General features: G+C 41.0%; 1 protein-coding gene across 3 annotated transcripts in view; it reads right to left on the bottom strand.

Moving 5' to 3' along the window:
- Positions 1–895: 895 nt before the first annotated feature.
- Positions 896–21,607, bottom strand: part of LOC105492903 (cyclin T1) — a 39,413-nt gene continuing 18,701 nt past the window's right edge. Inside the window, exons 4-9 of one of the 3 annotated variants that reach the window (XM_071071790.1) lie at positions 18,146–18,206; positions 17,225–17,287; positions 15,594–15,639; positions 13,409–13,572; positions 13,169–13,239; positions 896–11,546 (exon numbers count right to left, since the gene is read on the bottom strand). In XM_071071790.1, the coding sequence (XP_070927891.1) occupies positions 10,137–11,546; positions 13,169–13,239; positions 13,409–13,572; positions 15,594–15,639; positions 17,225–17,287; positions 18,146–18,206 (1,815 nt within the window). In that variant the 3' untranslated portion in view covers positions 896–10,136. The remainder of the gene's footprint in view (positions 11,547–13,168; positions 13,240–13,408; positions 13,573–15,593; positions 15,640–17,224; positions 17,288–18,145; positions 18,207–21,607) is intronic. The other 2 variants (XR_011609183.1, XM_071071791.1) reach the window with 2 other exon arrangements.

The following is a 21,607-nucleotide window of genomic DNA, read 5'->3' as shown; positions in this document are numbered from 1 at the left end:
TAATTTTGTATTTTTTAGTAGAGACGGGGTTTCTCCATGTTGGTCAGGCTGGTCTCGAACTCCCGACCTCAGGTGATCCGCCCGCCTCGGCCTCCCAAAGTGCTGGAATTACAGGCGTGAGCCACCGCGCCCGGCCAGGATCACTGTTTGCACATAAAACGTCTTTAGTTTTCTTTTGTGAACAGTTCAATACATGTACTGAACATTTGGTGTCGAGAACCCTGAGAAACATTTTTTGGGTGTTTACTGATTCTGGGAATTACATATATAAATTCATTGAATTTTTCAAAGCAACCCTAAGAGGTAGAGGTTAGTATTATGTCAATTTTACAGATAAGAGGACTGAGGAACAGAATGGGACATAGCTAGTAAATGGGAAAAGAAGACGAATTTGAACTCAACATCCTTCATCCCTTATTGCCGCTTATATAGTAAAGAGCATTGGACTGAGAATAAGGAAATATTTGTTCTAGTTTAGGGCTGCTTCTCATAACTGTGTACCCTGTCTTTAAAATTCCATGCTAAATAATGCAGGTATCATAACGACAGACACAATACCAATCATACCATCCTTTAAGGATTTTTAGTTTCAAAGCATCTTTCTGTCATCTCTGCCACTTGTAGAAATGATTCCTCGCTTTCTTCCCATAACCCTTCTAGACATTTTTTGCCTTCCAGCATCCCTTATCTGCTGTCAGTTTAAGAAAGATGTTTTATCCATGCCTAATAAGCAAGTGAGCATAAGTCACAGTGGAAGTGAGCATAAAGATTCTACAGCCCTCAAGAAAAACACTCAGGCTGAGCGTCATGGTTCACCCCTGTAATCCCAGCACTTCGAGAAGCTGAGGTGGGAAGATCGCCTGAGCTCAGGAGTTCGATCTCAGAAGGCCTGAAATTCATTCATTCAACAAATATTTATTGAGCACCTAAGTGCCAGGAGAGAACAAGGAAGATAACCCTGCTCTCTTGGAGTGAACATTCTAGGATAGTTTGGGATTATGGATGCAATACAAACATAATATTAACAACAATGATTTATATACATAAGCAAACAGACCAACCCTCAGGAGTACAAAAAAGATGTTTTGTTACAAACACCCTATAATTAAAAAATAGCCAGAGGCAATCATGTCACAGAAAACTTGGGAATCCGAATCTGCAACCAAATGTAGTAATATCAAAAAGCAACATTAAAACTACCGTAGTGAACAATATGAAGAGACACAGGAATAGATGGGGAAGAAACAAAGACTTTCTTTTAATGAATTTACTGAAGGTCTTAGTTGAAAAAAGAATCCTTCTTGTAAGTCCAAGACAGACAAAATATTACTATTTAGAACCACTTCCTTTTTTTTTTTTTTTTTTTCTTTTTTTCTTGCGACCGAGTCTTGCTCTGTCGCCCAGGCTGGGGTGCAGTGGCATAATCTCCGCTCGCTGCAACCTCCGCCTCCCGGGTTCAAGTGATTCTTCTTCCTCAGCCTCCCCCCAGTAACTGGGACAACAGGTGTGCGCCACCGTGCTCGGCTAATTTTTTTATATTTTTAGTGGAGACGGGGTTTCACCATATTGGTCAGGCTGGTCTTGAACTCCTGACCTCGTGATCTGCCCACCTCGGGCTCCCAAAGTGCTGGGATTACAGGCGTGAGCCACCACGCCCGGCCTAGAACCACTTCTAAGTGAAAGGAGGGAGCAGATATTAAAAGCTCAAGATGTCAGCAAATTCTTTGTTCTGTTTAACAAAGTAGATGGCTTTTCTTCTTCTTTTTGAGATGGAGTCTCCTCTGTGGCCCAGGCTGGAGGTAGATGGTTATTTTTAATTCACCGAACACTTTGTAGCTATTGAAGAGGTGAAAGTAGACCAGAAGCTATTTATAAATACGGATTAGGAAACGAGTTTGGGGGACTAATCCTAGAGAAAAGTGAGAAAAAAAAAAAAAAAAAAGATGAAAGCGGCTGGGCACAGTGGCTCACGCCTATAATCACAGCACTTTGAGAGTCCGAGGCGGGTGGATCACCTGAGGCCAGGAGTTCAAGACCAGCCTGGCCAACATGGTGAAACCCCATCTCTGCTAAAAGTACAAAAACTAGCCAGGTGTGGTGGCACGTGCCTTAATCCCAGCTACTTGGGAGGCTGAGCAGGAGAATCGCTTGAACCCAGGAGGCAGAGGGTGCAGTGAGCCAAGATCGTGCCACTGCACTCCAGTCTAGGTGACAGAGCAAGACTGTCCCAAAAAAAAAAGTTATCAAAGACCCTCTCCTTGCTAATTCTAATGAAGTTTTCAGGCCTCATCTTATTAGACCACTTTGCAATATTTAACACACTTGGCCACTCCTCCTCCTTAGAACTCCATACTCTTTCTAGATCTCCATACTCTTCCTAGTTTCCCATCTACATCATAGTCACCCACTCTCTGTCTCTTGTTTCTCTCTTTTCCCCAATTCTAAACACTGAACATTTCTATTTTCTACTACTACTCCTTTACTTATCTCACTCTGTTTCATCCCATTCATAAGCTGATATCTCCCAAATGTGTATATCCAGCCTGGACCCCTCCTTTGAACTTGACTCTCTAGTCATCTGTCCAGTAGGCATCTCCACTTGGATGTCTAATTGGCATTTCAAATTTAATGTTAAAGCCAACCTCCCGCTACTCCTGTAGTCATCTCTACCTCAGTATATGACAACCCCAACCTTCCCATTGGTCAGGACAAACACTGGGAGTTATCCTTGACTTCTTTCTCTTCTATCTAATAGCAAATCCTATTAGCTCCATCTTCAAGATATATCACTTCTCGGCCGAGTGAGGTGGCTCACACCTGTAATCCCAGTACTTTGGGAGGCTGCGGCGAGTGGATCACCTGAGGTCAGGAGCTCAGGATCAGCCTGGCCAACATGGTGAAACCCTGTGTCTACTAAAAATACAAAATTAGCTGGGTGTGGTGGTGCATGCCTGTAATCCCAGCTACTTGGGAGGCTGAGGCAGGAGAATCGCTTGAATCTGGGAGGCAGAGGTTGCAGTGAGCCGAGATCGCGCCATTCCATTCCAGCCTGGGCAACAAGAGCAAAACTCCATCTCAAAATCTCAAAGAAAAAAAAAAAAGATGTATCACTTCTCATTACCTTGGGTACTTCTAACCTGTCCAAGCCACCCTCATCTCTTAAATTGTTGTGAGAGCTCCTTGCCCTTGACTCCTATAATCTATTTTCAACACAGCAGCCCAAATGAACATTTTAAAACCTAAGTTGGATGTCACTTCCCTTCTCAAAACTTTCCAATAGTGTCTGTTCCATTCACTCAGTCTTCATACAAGGTCCTATTGTATTTGGCTTTCTATTGCCTCTCTAACCTCATATCCTGCTACTCTCCCCTCTCCAATACCCCCTCCCTACTCATTCCTATACCAGCTACACTGGCTTCCTTGCTATTTCTCAAACATATCAGCATATTCTCACCTCAGAACCTTTGATGCCTCACATTTCCTGGAATGATCTTATCCTAGTTATTCCCATGACTTGCTGTCACCTCCTTCAGGTCTTCTCTAAAGGTCATGAGGCTTCTGGTCATGAAGCCTTCCCTAGCCACCTTTTTTCCAATTCCAACAGCCCTACTTACCTACACACACACATGCACACACACATCCCTAGGTCCTATTTTCTGCTTTAGTCCCAAAGTGCTTATTATGGCCAGGTGTAGTGGCTCACACCTAAAATCCCAACAAGAGTGAAGGAGGCCCAGGTGGGCAGATCATTTAAGCTCAGGAGTTCAAGACCAGCCTGGGCAACATTGGATGACCCCATCTCTTAAAAAAATAGCCAGATGTGGTGGTGCACACCTGTAGTCTTAGTTACTCCGGAGGCTGAGATGGGAGGATCACTTGAGCCTAGGGAGGTCAAGGATGCAGTGAGCCGTTATCTTGCCACTGCACTCTGGCCTGGGAGACAGTGAGACTGTTTCAAAAAGAAAAAAAAATTTTAAGGGCTTATCACCACCTGACATACTGTTTTACTTATTTGTAAATTCTTTGACGGCAGAATGTCTGCTTACTGCCATATTCCCATTAGTAAACAGTCCACAGCAGTTAGTAGGAAGTTTTTTTTTTTCTTTTTTTCCCGAGACTGGGTATAGATCTATAGCCCCACAGGAGTGCAATGGTGCAATCATGGCTCACTGCAGCCTTCAACTGCTGGGCTCAAACACTGCAGCCTTCAACTGCTGGGCTCAATCTTCCCTCCTCAGCCTCCCTAGTAGCTGGGACTATACACTACTGTGCCTGGCTAATTTGTGTGTGCAGAGATGAGGTCTCACTTTGTTGCTCAGGTTGGTCTTGAACTCCTGGCCTCAAGCAATCCTCCCACCTCAGCCTCCAAAGTGCTGGGAAGTAGGTAGTATTTTCTACAGGAATGAATGAAAAGCAGGGGAGTGCTTCAAACCACACCAGAATTCCTAAACTGTTGGCATCTTCCTAAACTGTCAGCAAATTCTGCAAAGATTTCTGATTTCATAGTTTTTTCAGGAGAGGTATACATACTGTTTGTAAAATTAGCTACTTTATTTTAGAAAATTGGAGAAGAAACGACTCAAGTGACTTTTCAGAAGTATAATTATTTATTTTTTTCCTTTTAAAGCTTTCAAACTATATCTATTACTAACTTTGTGTAGTAAGTATGGAGTACTTTAGCATAAAAGTTCTTTATTTTCAGTGTGTAATTTACAAGACTTACCTTGTAAATGTGGTCTTATTATGTCTCAGGATGAGTATTCACTATCAATTTTTCCAGGCACTACCAAGAATGGTTTTTTCTTCAAAGTTTATTTTCTTCCAGATACAATGCTATGTCTGTACTAACATGTCAGGCTTTTCAAAGAACCATGTATACAATTATGAATCATGTTGATAATGCTTGCAAGATAAGCAGTACATGCGTACATGCTGCCATCATCTGTTAGTGCTATAATTTTTTTGTGTACAAGTTACTCTTCCAGGTATTCGTGTAACAATATAGAGTGAGGGTTTTTTTCTTCCCTTTGACTACAACATACTTCATACTACTGGGTTTACTGATCGACAAATCTTGGGTCTTTCCAATGGACTCAATTCCCACAGGATCTTGCACAATAAGAAAACATACTAATATAAAAACTGAAACAAAATTGTAAACATATCAATAAAATTACAGTTATAAACTAAGGACTAGGCTGGGCGCAGTGGCTCACGCCTGTAATCCCAGCACTTTGGGAGGCCGAGGTGGGCAGATCACCTGAGGTCAAGAGTTCAAGACCAGCCTGGCCAACACAGTGAAACCCCGTCTCTACTAAAAATACAAAAATTAGCTGGGCGTAGTGGTAGGCGCCTGTAATTCCAGCAACTCAGGAGGCTGAGGCAGGAGAATCGCTTGAACTCGGGAAGCAGAGGTTGCAGTGAGCCGAGATCACGCCACTGTACTCTCTAGCCTGGGCGACAGAGCTAGACTCTGTCTCAAAAACAAACAAACAAAAAGACTAAGGACTAATTTGAGGACAGTACACATAAACAATCAAATGAGTGTTTTACCATTAACATTTATTGAGGGGATGGATAAATACAGCTTGAGAAACATACTTGACAGCAAGATATCAAACTGATAGCCAGACTATAAAATGTATACATCCTTTTTAAATTTTTTGAATTTTTTACAAAGAGCCCTTACTATAATGGTCATTTACATCCTATCATTCACATAACAGCAGTAGATATCCCAGGGGTAGCATCCAGAGCTGAGGTGCCCCAAGGAAGACAGAGGCAATGGCAGAATAATATGCTGAGAAAGGACTCTTAAGAGCAATACAAAGAGAACAGACAAAAATCTCACCACAAAATTGTACCTGAGTGACATAGATTGGTAAAGTGTTTTACTTTTTTTTTTTCTTTTTGCTCTTTGGTCTGACAAGAAAACAGTTTTAGGTGTGTGAAGTAGGGTGGGAAAAAAGGTCAGTTTCAAATTCAGAAACACATGGTAACACTAAGTTAGGCTGCTACATTCTTTTCTTTGGGTACTTAAGCCAGCCAGCACTTCCACTTTGTAACCAATTACATTATGATCAATCAACAACTAATCAGTTAGTTCCTCAGCTTCAGCTGAAGAGTTCCTGATTACCTGATGAAGGACATACTTGCTCTGGCTTCAATTAGCATGCTGTCAAGCATCCCTCTCCATGCTTAACATGGCAACACAAAACCGGAAAGTCCTCCTCTTTTTATTAGCCATGAATACACACTCATAAAGGGGAAGAGTAGACACTGCTTTTAGTAAACGTCCTTTTTCTTTACCTCCCTTTTCCAATGCCAAGTTCATATGAAAAACTTTAGAAACATTAAAATGGAGAACTCTCCCACTCAAAAAATAAGTCTCATTCCAGACTACTCTTGATCAGGCAGGATTACTGTACTATGCTTGTTTGAAACTCACATCCACGGAGGGATAAAAAGACAAAATAAAACCTGACAGTGTGATACAATATGAAAATCTCCTAAACCATCAGGAGCAAACACTCAGTTAAAAGCTGGGTGTTAACAAGCAGCAACTCAAGAAACTTGGGGAGGTATCAAAGTCACTGAAAGCTTACTGGAACCTCGGAGGGCTATTTCTCATCATTTGATGAGTTGCATAGACTGCTTAAATTCTCCCAAGACCAAAAGAATAAAATTTGTATTCCAACTTCAAGATGTTCTAGATTCTCTCTTTTCCTAGTATTAGTATCAAAATAACTCACAAACAAAAAAAATTGTAAATATTAATCAGTTCCCAAAATAACGGAAACACAGATATGTTTAAAATCCAACCATACTGGGACAGACAGGGCCCCTCTACAATTGCCTTTACCTAGAAGCCATGTATGTGGAGGAGTATGCATTTCAATATGGAGAATTAAGTAGCAGAGGTTTAAGATAACTCAGCAGTGATGTCACCATGATTTTATTTCCATATCCTAATCCATTGCTGTTTGCAACTGGAGATTTAAAATTGTTCTGTCAACACTGGTAAAGCCATTAATACTGAACTATGTAATATACACTAAATCAAAACACTAAAATCATTTTTAAAAAGGAAGAAAAAAGAAGTTGAGGCTGTCTGATATGGACACACACTGATTCATGAATGGCAAGACTAGACTAACACCTAAGCATTTTCTAAACTCAAAAGCATAACTGATACTTCAGAAGACCAATTTAGATCGATGCTTCACTACAGTTCAGCTAACAGCAACACAGGTATCTGATTAAAAGCCTTAAGGACAATCCACAGGTATTTGTTTTTGCCAACACGAGTCTAGCAAAATTTTAGAAATGAGATTTACAGAAGCTGAGGCTCCAGGCCTACTTATCACCATCACTTATTTTTGACAGTCTAGGTTAAATGAAGAAACGAAAAGCCACGTTTACCAGACTAACTTTACCAGATGTATACATCTCATTTCTCACCCTTTGAAGGTATAAGGATAGGAAAGACACATAGAGCTCAGAAACCACACAGCCCTTAAAAAACTTAAGTTTATGGAATTTGGACAATACACATGCTAGTTGACAGGCACATCTGTTAACCCAAAAACAAAGCAGCAGCTTCATGCAGAGCCCACAAGGAGCTTCATGACATATGCATAGGTCTAAAAACAGACATTGTATGTATCTTAAGACAGTACCAGGAGGCATTAACACAGAAAGGTCTCTAAACTGACCTATGTCAGCAATGATCTACTAGTGCAAAGGCCAGACTACACAGCACAAAGCAACTCTTAGGCCCTAGTAAGCACTTTTTTCTAGTTCACTCCTGACAAAGTTCTAAGGAACTTTACTACAGTATGGCCATGGAGAACTGCTATGAGGCCAAATGAGTATGTGCCTCTGTAGTAAAGGAGTGCATGTGATTAGAAAATATGTGACATTTGATGAAAGTAACTAAAAGCTGGAAAAGACATTTTTCAAAATCAAACCAGTGATCATCAATTCCACAAAGATACAGATGCAGACTAAACGGCACATTCCCTTTTGGAAACAGACTCCACCAAACAAAATCTAAATAAATAGAAGCCCTAAATGTACTAAACCACAACTATGTATCTACCAATTATCTAACACAACACAGAAAATATCAAGGGGAAAGAGGAAAATGTCATCTATAAAGTGAAGTGACACTCCAAGTCAAGAAATATTAATGATTTACAGGTCGACAGAGAGCTCCTCATTTTATACCCAGCAATGGCAGGAACTCTAGACAGTTCAAATATGCAAGATGCAGGGCACTAACCCACCGCCAGTTAATGTTTACTCCTGCCTACAAATTCCTTTCTATATTAGGCCAGTACATCATCAATTCCAACAGCCACAATTTTCTTCCTAACCTGTTCCTGGCAAGTAGCAGCACAAGTACAACTCCTGTCTCCCTATGACTTCCAAATGAAAACTAATTCAACCTCTCCCTAAAAAATACTTGGCATGAAGGAAGCTGCAATCAAATCACAAAGACAAACTCAAATTGCACCATCCTTTCCAGAGCAAAAAAATGCAATGAAGATCAAAGAATATCTCATTAAATGATCTCTGGCTAGGTAGTTTTTAGTACTTAGACAGCTAACTTAGAATTCTTTCTAGCCAAGATTTTCTGAAAGATTTCTTTATCAAAAATGTTCACTCCTAATATCTGGGATAATCAAGCCTCCATAACAACAGGACTCTTGACCTATTTTTATAAAGGACTCAGAAATCTTAAGAACCTATCAAGAATCTAAAGCTACCAAAGATAAACAATCTAAATATAATAGTATCCATTGGCTAGGCTTTGCTCATTCTCATGGCACCAGTACTGTTAAATTCACAAGCTCCAAACTCAAGTCATATAGGCTGCAAAAACTTGAGGATGCAGCTGTTTCCCTTCAGATATACAGATAAAAGCATGTCTTACATTTATAATGTAATTTTTAAAACAATGTTCTAAAACTTCCAAATCACAATTTCATTGTTTTTAGTATCCTCTAGCTTCTCCCATATGGTTTAGGCTTTCACAGGCAGGATATACATAGTACATTCCCCATCTCTTACAGACCTTAAGACTGCTCTCATTTGAATACTTTCCCAAAGCCTCACTTGAAAAAAAGACACACCCAATTCTGTAGGGCAGAAGCTGGCCTTGCTCACCAACCCTCCTTCCTCAACCCCATCTCTGTTTTGCACAAAAACAAAAAAGCGGGTAAAAAGGAAGTTCTCATAATGAAGTTAAAAGTCAGGGTATTGGCTGTACTTGCCCAAACTATAAATTAGAGGGCTACTACTCAATTATAACATAAAGAAAGGGAAAAAAACCATGTCAAATACATGCCTCTTCCTTTATGTTCTCAAGGCCAACCATGTTTTTCTCTAGTAGACTGCTGGAAAATGAAAATGGTAAGGAACAGGGAGGGAAAGATAAAACATGATTTTTAAACACACACACTTAAGAACACACATATCCACACTTACATACACACTTAAAAATCTGAACACTTGGAGTGGCCTGAGCCTATTTCAGAACTCCTAGCCAAAAACCTACCCTCCCACCCACCCTCACACATTCCCACCCTCCAATCCCACCCACCAGGAGTCACTGCTATGTATCACATACACACAGCAAAATCCCTATCCCCTTCCCGATCATATAAAAAAACTAAACAGATAACTTACTTTCTTTAAATTATTTTTTTTAAGTCTATTAAAAGATTTTGACGTTTAAATACTTCCTCTCTTCTGATATATTAAACACCAAAAGGATCCACAATTGTCTGATACAACAAACCCTCCATTTTTCGGCTCTGGCAAGAAGAGGGAAGATATCAACTCCAATCAACCTAATTAGATGGTGGAGAGGCCAAGAATTCAGAAAGTGTCCTTAATCCTTCACAGCTTCAACACCTAATACCAGTAAAAACTGTAAGAAAATAGTTAAATGCATGAGACAGCAGATATAATAGCCAACGCCTTCTACCACCCTCCTATGTCTCAATATCAATTTATTCCCTAGTCCAAGAAGGATGACATATTTCATAAGTAATTTTCTTAGTTCAAAAAAAAACGAAAAAGTACGTGGTTTTTTAAAGAAGTTTTTTTCTCCTCTTCTTTTTCTTTTTTCACTTAGGAAGAGGTGGAAGTGGTGGTGGAGGTTCTGATGGCAGAGGTGGTGGTGGCCGGGGTTTGTCTGTATTGCCGGATCTTGAGGAGATTCCACCAGCCCGAGGATTCAGATATTCACTATAAGGACGAACAAATTCAAATGCAGTGGGCTGAGTGGGCTGAACACCCTGGGCACTGAGCAGGGAGTGAAGCATATTCACAGTATCTTGATAGTCTATGGTCTGGGTCGTGTTGTGACCATTGGCCCCAGTGGGCCCTTTATCCAGTTTCGAATGAGGGACTCGAGTTTTACAGCTGGGCTGTGAAAAGGAAAGCCCGCTTGTGTCTGAGCTATGCCCAGGCATCTGAGCCATTGTAGGAAGTGAAGGGAAGGAGAAATTTAGGGAAGAGGATTTAGTACTCTTGGCAATCTTGGCTGGATGATCAAACACAGCCCCTCCAGTCTCTTCAGAGGGTCCCCTTTTACGAGTAGAACTGGAAGAGGAAAAAGAACTAGACAAGCTATAGGTTTTATGTGCTAAGTTGCTTGTCTGGCTACTATGTTTTGGATCACCTGGACGTTTGTTCCCAGTACCAACTGGAAGTTGGGAATGAGAGTGCTTGTGTGAGTGATGATTATGATGATGATGATGATTAGATGGGTGAGTCTTGTGCTTTTCTTTGTACTCTCGGCTCTTTGTAACACTGTCCTCTACAGAATTGTGCTTATCAGCTGCAGCATGGACTTTTATGCGCATTTTTATCTCCTCTGGTTTTGAAGAGGCAGCTTTATCTCCACCTGCCACTGGGATTCTCATTTTGAAAGCTGTTTTGTCAGCCTTTTCCAGAAAAGGCCGCTCAGGGTTTTCTGAACCCTCTATGGGCATTTTTAGAATGACTGAAGAATGGCTATCATGATGAGAAAGGAGATTCTGGGCAGCATATGCATATTGTGACTTCACATTGGCTTCCATATTCTCCAGTTGCCTCTTCTGGGCAGCCAACTCTTCTGCATGCTTTGCACGGTATTCTTTCAGTGACACTTTAGCTGACGGCACACTCTTACTACTCTGCTTCTGGGAAATAAATGTATTTGAACCATCCTGTGGTAAGGAATGATCAACTCCTGTAAGTGCTAAATTCTCACTAGTCCGATGACCCTGAGTAGGTTCTAGTTTGAAAGAAGGTTGAGAGGACAGCCAACGCTTGCCCGGCAACATCTCCACACTGGTTAAGTTGCTGGATGACTCTTCGGAGACTGGGAGGGAAGGCACTGCATTTGTGGTAGAAGAGGTTGACATGCTCATTAAACCTGCAATGGTTGTGTCTGAAGAGCTCTGAGAAATCATATTGAGGATTGTCTGCTCTGAAGTCTTTTCATCTGTTCCTCGGTCATCTGCTTTTGTTTTCTTGGCAGCCTCGCATGCCTGGAATGAAGCAAATAGCATCTCTTTACTTAGGTAATTTACTAAATAAAAAAACATTGAGATGAGTAGATTGTACTTGCAGCAACACTGGAAGTTCTGGATAGGCCACAGGCAGGACGCTATCCTCACATGAAATCCAATAAATATTACCATCAAGAGAAGATTTTAAAACCTTCAATTAAGAATCACAGCAATCGGCCGGGCGCGGTGGCTCAAGCCTGTAATCCCAGCACTTTGGGAGGCCGAGACGGGCGGATCACGAGGTCAGGAGATCGAGACCATCCTGGCTAACACGGTGAAACCCCGTCTCTACTAAAAAATACAAAAAACTAGCCGGGCGAGGTGGCGGGCGCCTGTAGTCCCAGCTACTCGGGAGGCTGAGGCAGGAGAATGGCGTGAACCCGGGAGGCAGAGCTTGCAGTGAGCTGAGATCCGGCCACTGCACTCTAGCCTGGGCGACAGAGTGAGACTCCGTCTCAAAAAAAAAAAAAAAAAAGAATCACAGCAATCTATCCAAATGTTACAAAGTAACAACAACAAAGAATCTATGCTTATCTAAAATTCATAATGAACATCCATGCCTTCTGCTTATGATTATAGTTAGTCCATAACTGAATTCTAGAAATTTTGGTGAGGTTTTATGCTAAAGTAAAAGATGAGCTATGTGCTCTCAAGCCTACTTTTTTGTTGTTGCTGTTGTTTTTTGTTTGTTTGTTTGTTTGAGACAGTCTCACTCTGTCACAGGCTGGAGTGCAGTGGCACAATCTCGGCTCACTGCAACCTCAACATCCCGAGTTCAAGCAATTCTCCTGTCTCAGCCTCCCAAGTAGCTGGAACTACAGGCATGCATCACCATGCCTGGCTAATTTTTGTATTTTTAATAGAGACGAGGTTTCACCATGTTGGCCAGGCTGGTCTCGAACTCCTGACCTCAGTTGATCTGCCTGCCTTGGCCTACCAAAGTGCTGGGACTATAGGCATGAGCCACCATGCCCGGCCTCTCAAGCCTACTTCTAATCTCAGGCTTCTAAGAGGCAAACTCACTCTCTGCCACTCACTCAACTCAGGAGAATGAAATTAACTTTATCTGTCTGGATTTATGAGAAAATAATGGAAACATCTGAAAACAAGCTTTATATCTGAACAAAAAAAGGAATGATTCCATTATTCCTAAGACTTTGCCAAATATTTGATATACAACTTTAGACTACAACCTATATAAAAACAAAATTCTAAAATCCATTTTATAAGTAGGTATTATGATACCAGCTCTAACCTTGTAATTCTCTATCTTGCCTCTACCAGAAGCCAATACCCAGAGAAGCCATGACTCAGAGAAGCCATGTTTTTTCCCTACCAGTTTCCACACAGAAAATACTCAACCAGTGTTACTGCCCAAATGATCATATCACAGGAGTTACACAATGAAAAGCAAATCCTGCTATCCCATAGAGACACTGACTTCTACAACAGTATCCAAGGTATGAAGTGGAAGTCATGATTACTGTGTAACTATAAAAAGGGAAATTCCAAACCTAAGGTCAATATTCAATACTGGTATATTCACTGTTGCAGTCAAAAGAAATTGATTTTGTCCACAAGCTGACAGTAATGATTCTTACCCTCCAATTCCAAATGCGTTTGAGCCTGTTGGGAGTTTTCTCCAAAATCTGTAGAAACTCATGTGTCAGTTCTACAAATAAAACAGAACATTCAAGAAAGACTGAGAGAAACAGAAGTAATGAAACAAGAATAACCTCAACTACTAACTAACTATTTTCATCTGAATCAAGTCACCTTTGGCCAGCTATGTGACAGATCAACAGCAAGTGCTTTTCAAGGTCCCTTACTCTAAAACTTACCATCTAAAAGTTCCAAGGTCACAGTGGCGTCAACATACTCCCACCAGTGCTTCCCGTCAGTTGAGACTGGGATCTCCCAATTGGACCACTTGCAAGCCAGATGAATGCAGACACAGGCCACCACAGGAGGTGTGTACTGCAGGCTAAATGTGGTCAAATGCAGGCTGACATCAGAGGGAAGAAAACAGAGAGTGTCATGAGCTCTCAATTCTCAACCCAAAGCTAAAACTCTCCATTATTTAAAAAAAAAAAAAAAAAAAAAAAAGGCTTAAAAATACACAGGAGAGTAAGAAGGGTAAGAAATCTGCAATGCTCTGATCTAGCACTCAATATAATTTCCTATTAACCCACCTGTTCAGGTAACATCATTTTTCACCTCTTGAATACACATCACTTAATCTACACATTGACCAGAGCCAAAAAAAATGAAAAAAGTAAAAAGGCTGGGAATTCAAGTTCTTTAAAACATTGACTTCTGGGCCAGTATTCAAGCCTAGAAGTCAATATTTATTACCTATTATCCTGAGACTAAGCTCAGATCCTAAGGAAAATTGTAAGCTTTTTGGTCTGTGTAATCCATAAATCAAATACTTAAGAAAATATCTTAAAAATAATTTGTTTCTCACCAATCATAGTTCTGGTCTATTTAAAATAATGAATAGACAACTACTCTCTCAAGTATAAATACGTTGGTTTATTTCAAAACTTTCTCATAACAGGCTATAAAAATGAACTTCTTAGCCCTGACAGTTATTAGGGATATCTTTGGTTTCCATTAACTAACAATGTTGGGCAAGTCATTTGGTAATATAAGTTATGTACTAATCAGTTACTTTTTTTTAGACAGAGTCTCTCTCTCTCTGTCACCCAGGCTGCAGTGCAGTGGGGCAATCTCGGCTCACAGCAACCTCTGCCTCCTGGATTCAAGCAATTCTAGTGCCTCAGCCTCCCAAGTAGCTGGTACTACATGCATGTGCCACCACGCCCTGCTAATTTTTGTATTTTTTAGTAAAGATGTGGTTTCACCATGTTGGCCAGGCTGGTCTCGAACTCCTAGACTCAAGTGATTCACCAGCTTTGGCCTCCCAATGTGCTGGGATTACAGGTGTGAGCCACTGCGCCCACAGTCTCATTTACTTTTCTTTAAAAGGGAAGAAGGAAAAGGACTGAAACGCTTTACATCCATAAGTGCCCGTTGATTGACAGAGGGGGAAGAAAAAGGAACATTTTAAAATATAATTATTGGCCGGGTGCAGTGGCTTACCCCTGTAATCCCAGCACTCTGGAAAGTCAAGACAGGCAGGATCACTTGAGGCCAGGAGTTTGAAACCAGCCTAGCCAACATAGCCAAACCCCATCTCTACTAAAAATACAAAAAAATTAGCCAGGCATGGTGGTGCCAGCCTGTAATTCCAGCTTACTCAAGAGGCTGAGGTCGGAGAATCACTTGAACCCGGGAGACAGAGGTTGCAGTGAGCCAAGATCACACCACTGCAGTCCAGCCTGGCAGACAGAGTAAGACTCTGTCTTTAAAAGAAAAAAAAAAAAAAAAAAAAAAAAAATATATATATATATATATACACACACACACACACACACACACATATATATATATAGGCTGGGCGCAGTGGCTCACGCCTGTAATCCCAGCACTTTGGGAGGCTGAGGTGGGCAGATCACGAGGTCAGGAAATCGAGACCATCCTGGCTAACACAGTAAAACCCCACCTCTACTAAAAACACAAAAATTAGCCGGGCATGGTGGCGGGCGCCTGTAGTCCCAGCTACTCAGGAGACTGAGGCAGGAGAATGTCATGAACCTGGGAGGTGGAGCTTGCAGTGAGCTGAGATCCCGGCACTGCACTCCAGCCTGAGCAAGACTCCGTCTCAAAAAAAAATAAAAAAGAAATATATATATATATATATAAATTATTATTATTATTGCAGAATCCTCCAAATTAGATTTTCAGTCACTATCATGCAGAATTGAGTAGGTTATCAAAAAAATCAGTACTAAATAATTACATAACTTTAGAAAATTAAAAAGTAACATGGAAATTTAAAGTACAACATGAAAACTGTGCAGAAAAATCAATATTCACCAGAGAATTGTCTATAGCACACTGTATCAAACCCAAGTAAAGTCCTATACCAAAAATAGAAGAGAAAAAAATTAAAATATAAACCTGTTGGTTGCCATGAAGTAAGAAGTCTGTGCTAAGTCCTTGCTTGCTAAAGAAAAAAAAAAAAAGTCAGGGGTGGGGGAGGAAAAAACTTATTAGTTCCATTCATTCTCAACAAATATTTAGTAAGCATTTAGTATTTGCAAGGTACTGTGAATATAATGGCAAATGAGACAGCAGACATGGTCCCTGTAAACCTGATGTTTACATTCTGCCAAAGTAGACAGATCAGTGATTTCTTATTTTAACATTAATAATTATGCTGTTTCCAGATCTAGGTACTCAAGCTTTATTCTGCATACCACATATGTGAGGTACTTGTTTAAAATGCAATTCTTGGACACGCTCCCTAAAATTTCATTAAATGTTTGGAGAAGGGTGCAAGCATTTTTTTAACAAGTAACCCAGAGATTCTGATGTAAGGATTCACTGAGAAACACTAAACTACAGGATGAACTAAGATGATCTAGAAAGAAGATTAGAACCTAGAAGACTGACATATTTCAGAAAAGTGACTTTTGCTGTTAAGAACGCTTTTAATTAAGGCCAGGCGCGGTGGCTCACACCTGGAATCCCAGCACTTTGAGAGGCTGAGGCGGGTGGATCACCTGAGGTTGGGAGTTTACGACCAGCCTGACAAACATGGAGAAACCCCGTCTCTACTAAAAATACAAAATTAGCCGGGTGTGGTGGCACATGCCTGTAATCCCAGTTACTCGGGAGGCTGAGGCAGGAGAATTGCTTGAACCCGGGAGGCAGAGGTTGAAGTGAGCTGCGATTGTCCCACTGCACTCCAGCGTGGGCAACAAGAGCAAAACTCCCTCTCAAAAAAAAAAGTTTTTAATTAAGTAGCCTGTGATTTAATCCCCAAATCATCTAATAATGTAATATATTACAATGAAAAAATTTAACTTCTTCCAAAACAAACCGTTCTGGGTGACAAAGCAAATTTTTATCTTCTTTAGGACACAGTCTTCTCAATATTAACATACATCCATCTCTAATCTTATCCTTGTTCAATATAACATTTAAATACTTTCAAATATAAAGAACTCGGGAAAATTTGGGGATTTTCACATGAAACACATATTAGTAAAATGTAAAGTAAGACCAATTATCAGTTTGGCCTACAAAATCATAAAAGGACTTAAACGCACAATAGTGTTCAGATATTCTTGATACTACTTAAACTAAATAAGAGAGTTTCTTTCAATTATACCTAATATTGTTAAATCAGAATTAAAAAGAAAAGTTCTCAAGGGATTGTAAATCACCGAAAGTCCAAATAAATTCTATATGATCCTCTAGGGGGCCTTTAATCAACCCCAGAATTAAAATAAGATCACCCACTCCTCATGACTTTCTTAAAATTGCTGTTAAATAACTCTTCAAAACCTGCCCAACTTTGACAAACATTCTCAAGAGGTTAGCTCTCTTTAACTAGAGACCATCTAAAAACATTACTTGTAAGAACCCAACAGAAAAACATCAAATCAGAACAACTCATTGTGATTTAAGCCAAGTAGGCCTTTAAATTTGGCCAAAGCAGAACTGTTATGTATTGTCCGCCACAAACCACAACCTCTAAATGAGAAAACAATTTGAGATAGTCTTCATAAGTTGGGATTCCTTACCTCGAACAAGTTGAGTGCACTTTACTACATGAGTATGTGGGTGATCAATTGTTAGTTCAAAGCCTTAAAAGAAAAAGTAATTGGTTAAAAAACTATTAAGAAGTTTACATTTTACAAATTATGCTACAAGGATAACTGATTGTGAATTATACCTTACTGGTTTCCACATTAAAATATTAATAGAAATTTATTCCACCAGAAAAATATCATTGTCCCATGAAATAAATATAACTTGAAGGTATTTTAAGAAAAAAGTTAACTAGAATTAACTTGAGAAATAAACTTTGAAGAACTCATCATGTATATATATGTGCAAAAAAAATTGTACCTACACCAATAACTTTGACATACAACTCATGAAACCTTACCCTACCTAAGAGAAAAATGATAGCCCAAAAGAACAAGGAAAAACAAAATCTGTATTTTCATATTTTCTAAACTTTTAAAGGCAGCCTATGTGATGAAAATAACAGATAATAACACAGTATCATCAGAGTTGCCCATGCAACCACTAAAGCTTAAGTCCCCCCACTTTCACTCTGCTGTTCTAAACACTAGTTACCATTTTAAAAACAAATGTTGTTACAGCCCATAACGATCCATGGAAGGAAAAACATCCTTTAGATAGTTTTCATAATTTTTCAGGGTAAAAGTCACCAAAACTTAAAAAGCAAATAATGAACCCTAGAATGAAAAAAATAATAACCCACTGACTGCTGTTTCAAAGGTCAGCTGTATTACCTGCATTCACCCTACGGAACAGGCCAAAGTTAAACTCAGCTCTACAACCTCTATAATCTGGAAACAGAGGGACACTACGAGAACTTTCCCAATAAATATTCTTCCTATTGAGCAAATATTTAAAATCAAATCATTTTATTGCATAATTTTAAAAAAAGTTTCAAAGGAAGATAAGCTTACCTAAAGTCTGCAAAATTATGCTTTCTAAAATGACCAGATCTTGAACTTGTTGCAAATAAGCCTAAAAGTGAGAAGACAGAAATTATCCCCTACAAAGGCACAATATATAAAGTATAAACAATTCTAACAATCCCTTCCAGGGAAACCAAAACAATAAAAGGCATGGGTGGAGTTAGTAGGTAGAGTTAAGAACTGAAGTACAATCTTTTATTTATTTATTTATTTACTGAGACAGTCTCCCTCTGTCACCCAGGCTAGAGTGCAGTGGCGTGATCTTGGCTAACTGCAACCTCCACCTCCCTGGGTCAAGCAATTCCCCTGCCTCAGCCTCCCAAGTAGCTGGGATTCCAGGAGCACACCACTAGGCCGGCTAATTTTTTTGTGAAACACAATTTTTATCCCTTATGCCCATTCAGTACAGATTTTCTTTAAAAAATAAATAAGTAAGTAGTGGCCGGGCGCGGTGGCTCAAGCCTGTAATCCCAGCACTTTGGGAGGCCGAGGCGGGCGGATCACGAGGTCAGGAGATCGAGACCATCCTGGCTAACCCAGTGAAACCCCGTCTCTACTAAAAAAATACAAAAAAAAAAAACTAGCCGGGCGAGGTGGCGGGCGCCTGTAGTCCCAGCTGCTCGGGAGGCTGAGGCAGGAGAATGGCGTGAACCCGGGAGGCGGAGCTTGCAGTGAGCTGAGATCCGGCCACTGCACTCCAGCCTGGGCAACAGAGCGAGACTCCGTCTCAAAAAAAAAAATAAAATAAAATAAAAAATAAAATAAAATAAATAAGTAGTATGCTGAGAGATAACACTTTAGATATGGCTACAGAAAAAGCACCATATATTTGGTTTATTTTCAGGCTAATATTTAAGGTTTTATGGTTTCTGTGATTTAGACATAAGAAAATTCAAAATATGTATTTTTTTCTTTTCTTTTTTTTTTTTTTTTTTTTTGGAGTTGTAGTTTCGCTCTTGTTGCCCAGGTTGGAGTGCAATGGGACAATATTGGAGTTGGAGTTTTGCTCTTGTTGCCCAGGCTGGAGTGCAATGGGACAATCTTGGCTCACCGCAACCTCCACCTCCCGGGTTCAAGCAATTCTCCTGCCTCAGCCTCCCGAGTAGCTGGGATTACAGGCATGCACCACCACGCCTGGCTAATTTTGTATTTTTAGTAGAGACAGGGTTTCTCCATGTGGGTCAGGCTGGTCTCAAACTCCCAACCTCAGGTGATCCGCCCACCTTGGCCTCCCAAAGTGCTGGGATTACAGGCGTGAGCCACTGAACCCAGCCTTTTTTTTGAGAGGAAGTCTCACTCTGCCGCTCAGGCTGGAGTGCAGTGGCATGACCTCGGCTCACTGCAAACTCTGCCTCCCAGGTTCAAGCAATTCTCCTGCCTCAGTCTCCCGAGTAGGTGGGATTACAGACGCCCACCACCACACCCGGCTAATTTTTGTATACTTAGTAGAGACGGGGTTTCACCATATTGGCAAAGCTGGTCTTGAACCCCTGACCTCAGGTGATCCAACCGCCTCAGCCTTCCAAAGTGCTAGGATTACAGGCGTGAGCCACCGCACCAGGCCATAAAGTATATATTTTTCAACATCACCAAAATACATTTGCAGAACCTTCCTACAATACTGTAAGCATTTAATTGATATCAAACATTTGACTCCTATTAGACCTTCCCCTTTGGGTCCATGCTAGGTTTCTAAAAAGTAGCAGAAGAGTTCAAAGGAAAAGGTAATAAGAAAATTCGCTCAGATTTCTGCCAGACAAAGCTACAGCCACTAGCCCCATGTAGCCATTCATCACTTGAAATGTAGCTAGTCTAAATTGAAACGTGCTATAACCATAAAATAAAGTGGATTTTTTAGACAGTTAAAAAATAAAGAATGGGCCAGGTGCGGTGGCTCATGCCTGTAATCCCAGAACTTAGGGAGGCTGAAGCGGCTATATCATGAGGTTAGGAGTTCAAGACCAGCCTGGCCAATATGGTGAAACCCTGTCTCTACTAAAAATAAAAATTAAAAAAAAAACTAGCTGGGCGTGATGCTGGGTGTGAACCTTGGCCTGTTCCATAGAGTGAATGCAGGTAGTAATCCCAGCTATTCAGGAGGCTGAGGCAGAGAATTGCCTAAACCCGGGAGGTAGAGGTTGCAGTGAGCTGAGATCATGCCACTGCACTCCAGCCTGGGTGACAGAGCGAGACTCCATCTCAAAAAAAGAAAAAATAAAAGAAGTAGCGAGGCATGGTTGCTCACATCTGGAATTCTAACACTTAGGGAGGCCAGTGTGGGAGGATTCTTTGAACGTCAAGAGTTCAAGACCAGCCCGGGCAACATGGTAAGACCCCCATCTCTACAAAAAAATAAAAATTAGCTGGGAGTGGTCACATGCAGCTATAGTCCTAGCTACTTCGAAGGCTGAGGTGAAATGATCACCTGAGCCCAGGTGTATGAGGCTGCAGGAGGCTATAATCTTGCCACTGCACTCTATCCTGGGCAACAAAATGAGATTCTGTCTCAAAAAAAACAGAGCTGGCTGGACGCAGTGGCTCACGCCTATAATCCCAGCACTTTGGGAGGCTGAGGCCGGTGGATCACCTCAGGTCGGCAGTTCAAGACCAGCCTGACCGACATGGAGAGACCCCATCTCAACTAAAAATACAAAAAATTAGCCAGGCATTGTGGCGCATGCCTGTAATCCCAGCTATTCGGGAGGCTGAGGCAGGCGAATCGCTTGAACCTGGGAGGGGGAGGTTGTGGTAAGCCAAAATTGCGCCATTGCACTCCAGCCTAGGCAATAAGAGAGAAACTCCATCTAAAAAATTTTAAAAAGTAGAGCTGGGCAGGGTGGCTCATGCCTATAATCCCAGCCTTTGGGAGGCCGAGGTTGGCAGATCACTTGAGTCCAGGAGATCAAGACCAGTCTGGGCAACATAGCGAGACCCTGTCTCTATCTAAAATACAAAAATTAGGCCAGGCGCAGTGGCTCACACCTGTAATCCAAGCACTTTGGGAGGCCAAGGTGGGCAGATCACGAGGTCAGGAGTTCAAGACCAGCTTGACCAACATGGTGAAACCCCGTCTCTACTAAAAATACAAAAAAAATTAGCCGGGCATGGTGGTAGATGCCTGTAGTCCCAGCTACTCAGGAGACTGAGGGAGAAGAATCACTTGAACCCAGAAGGTGGAGGTTGCAGTGAGCCAAGATTGCGCCACTGCACTCCAGCCTGGGTGACAAAGCAAGACTCCATCTTAAAAAAAAAAAAAAATTAGCTGGGCATGGTGGTGCACACCTATAGTCCTAACTACTTTGGGAGCTGAGGCACGAGTATCACTTGAACCTGGGAGGCCGAGGTTGCCATAAGCCGAGATCACACCACTGCACTCCAGCCTGCACAACACGAGTCTCTCAAAAAAAAAAAAGTAAAATAACCCACTAATAAATTTTTAACATTGATTAT

The sequence above is a fragment of the Macaca nemestrina genome, chromosome 10, assembly GCF_043159975.1.
Source record: "Macaca nemestrina isolate mMacNem1 chromosome 10, mMacNem.hap1, whole genome shotgun sequence".
Taxonomy (NCBI): Eukaryota; Metazoa; Chordata; class Mammalia; order Primates; family Cercopithecidae; genus Macaca; species Macaca nemestrina.
This window is presented reverse-complemented; position numbering and strand designations above follow the sequence as displayed.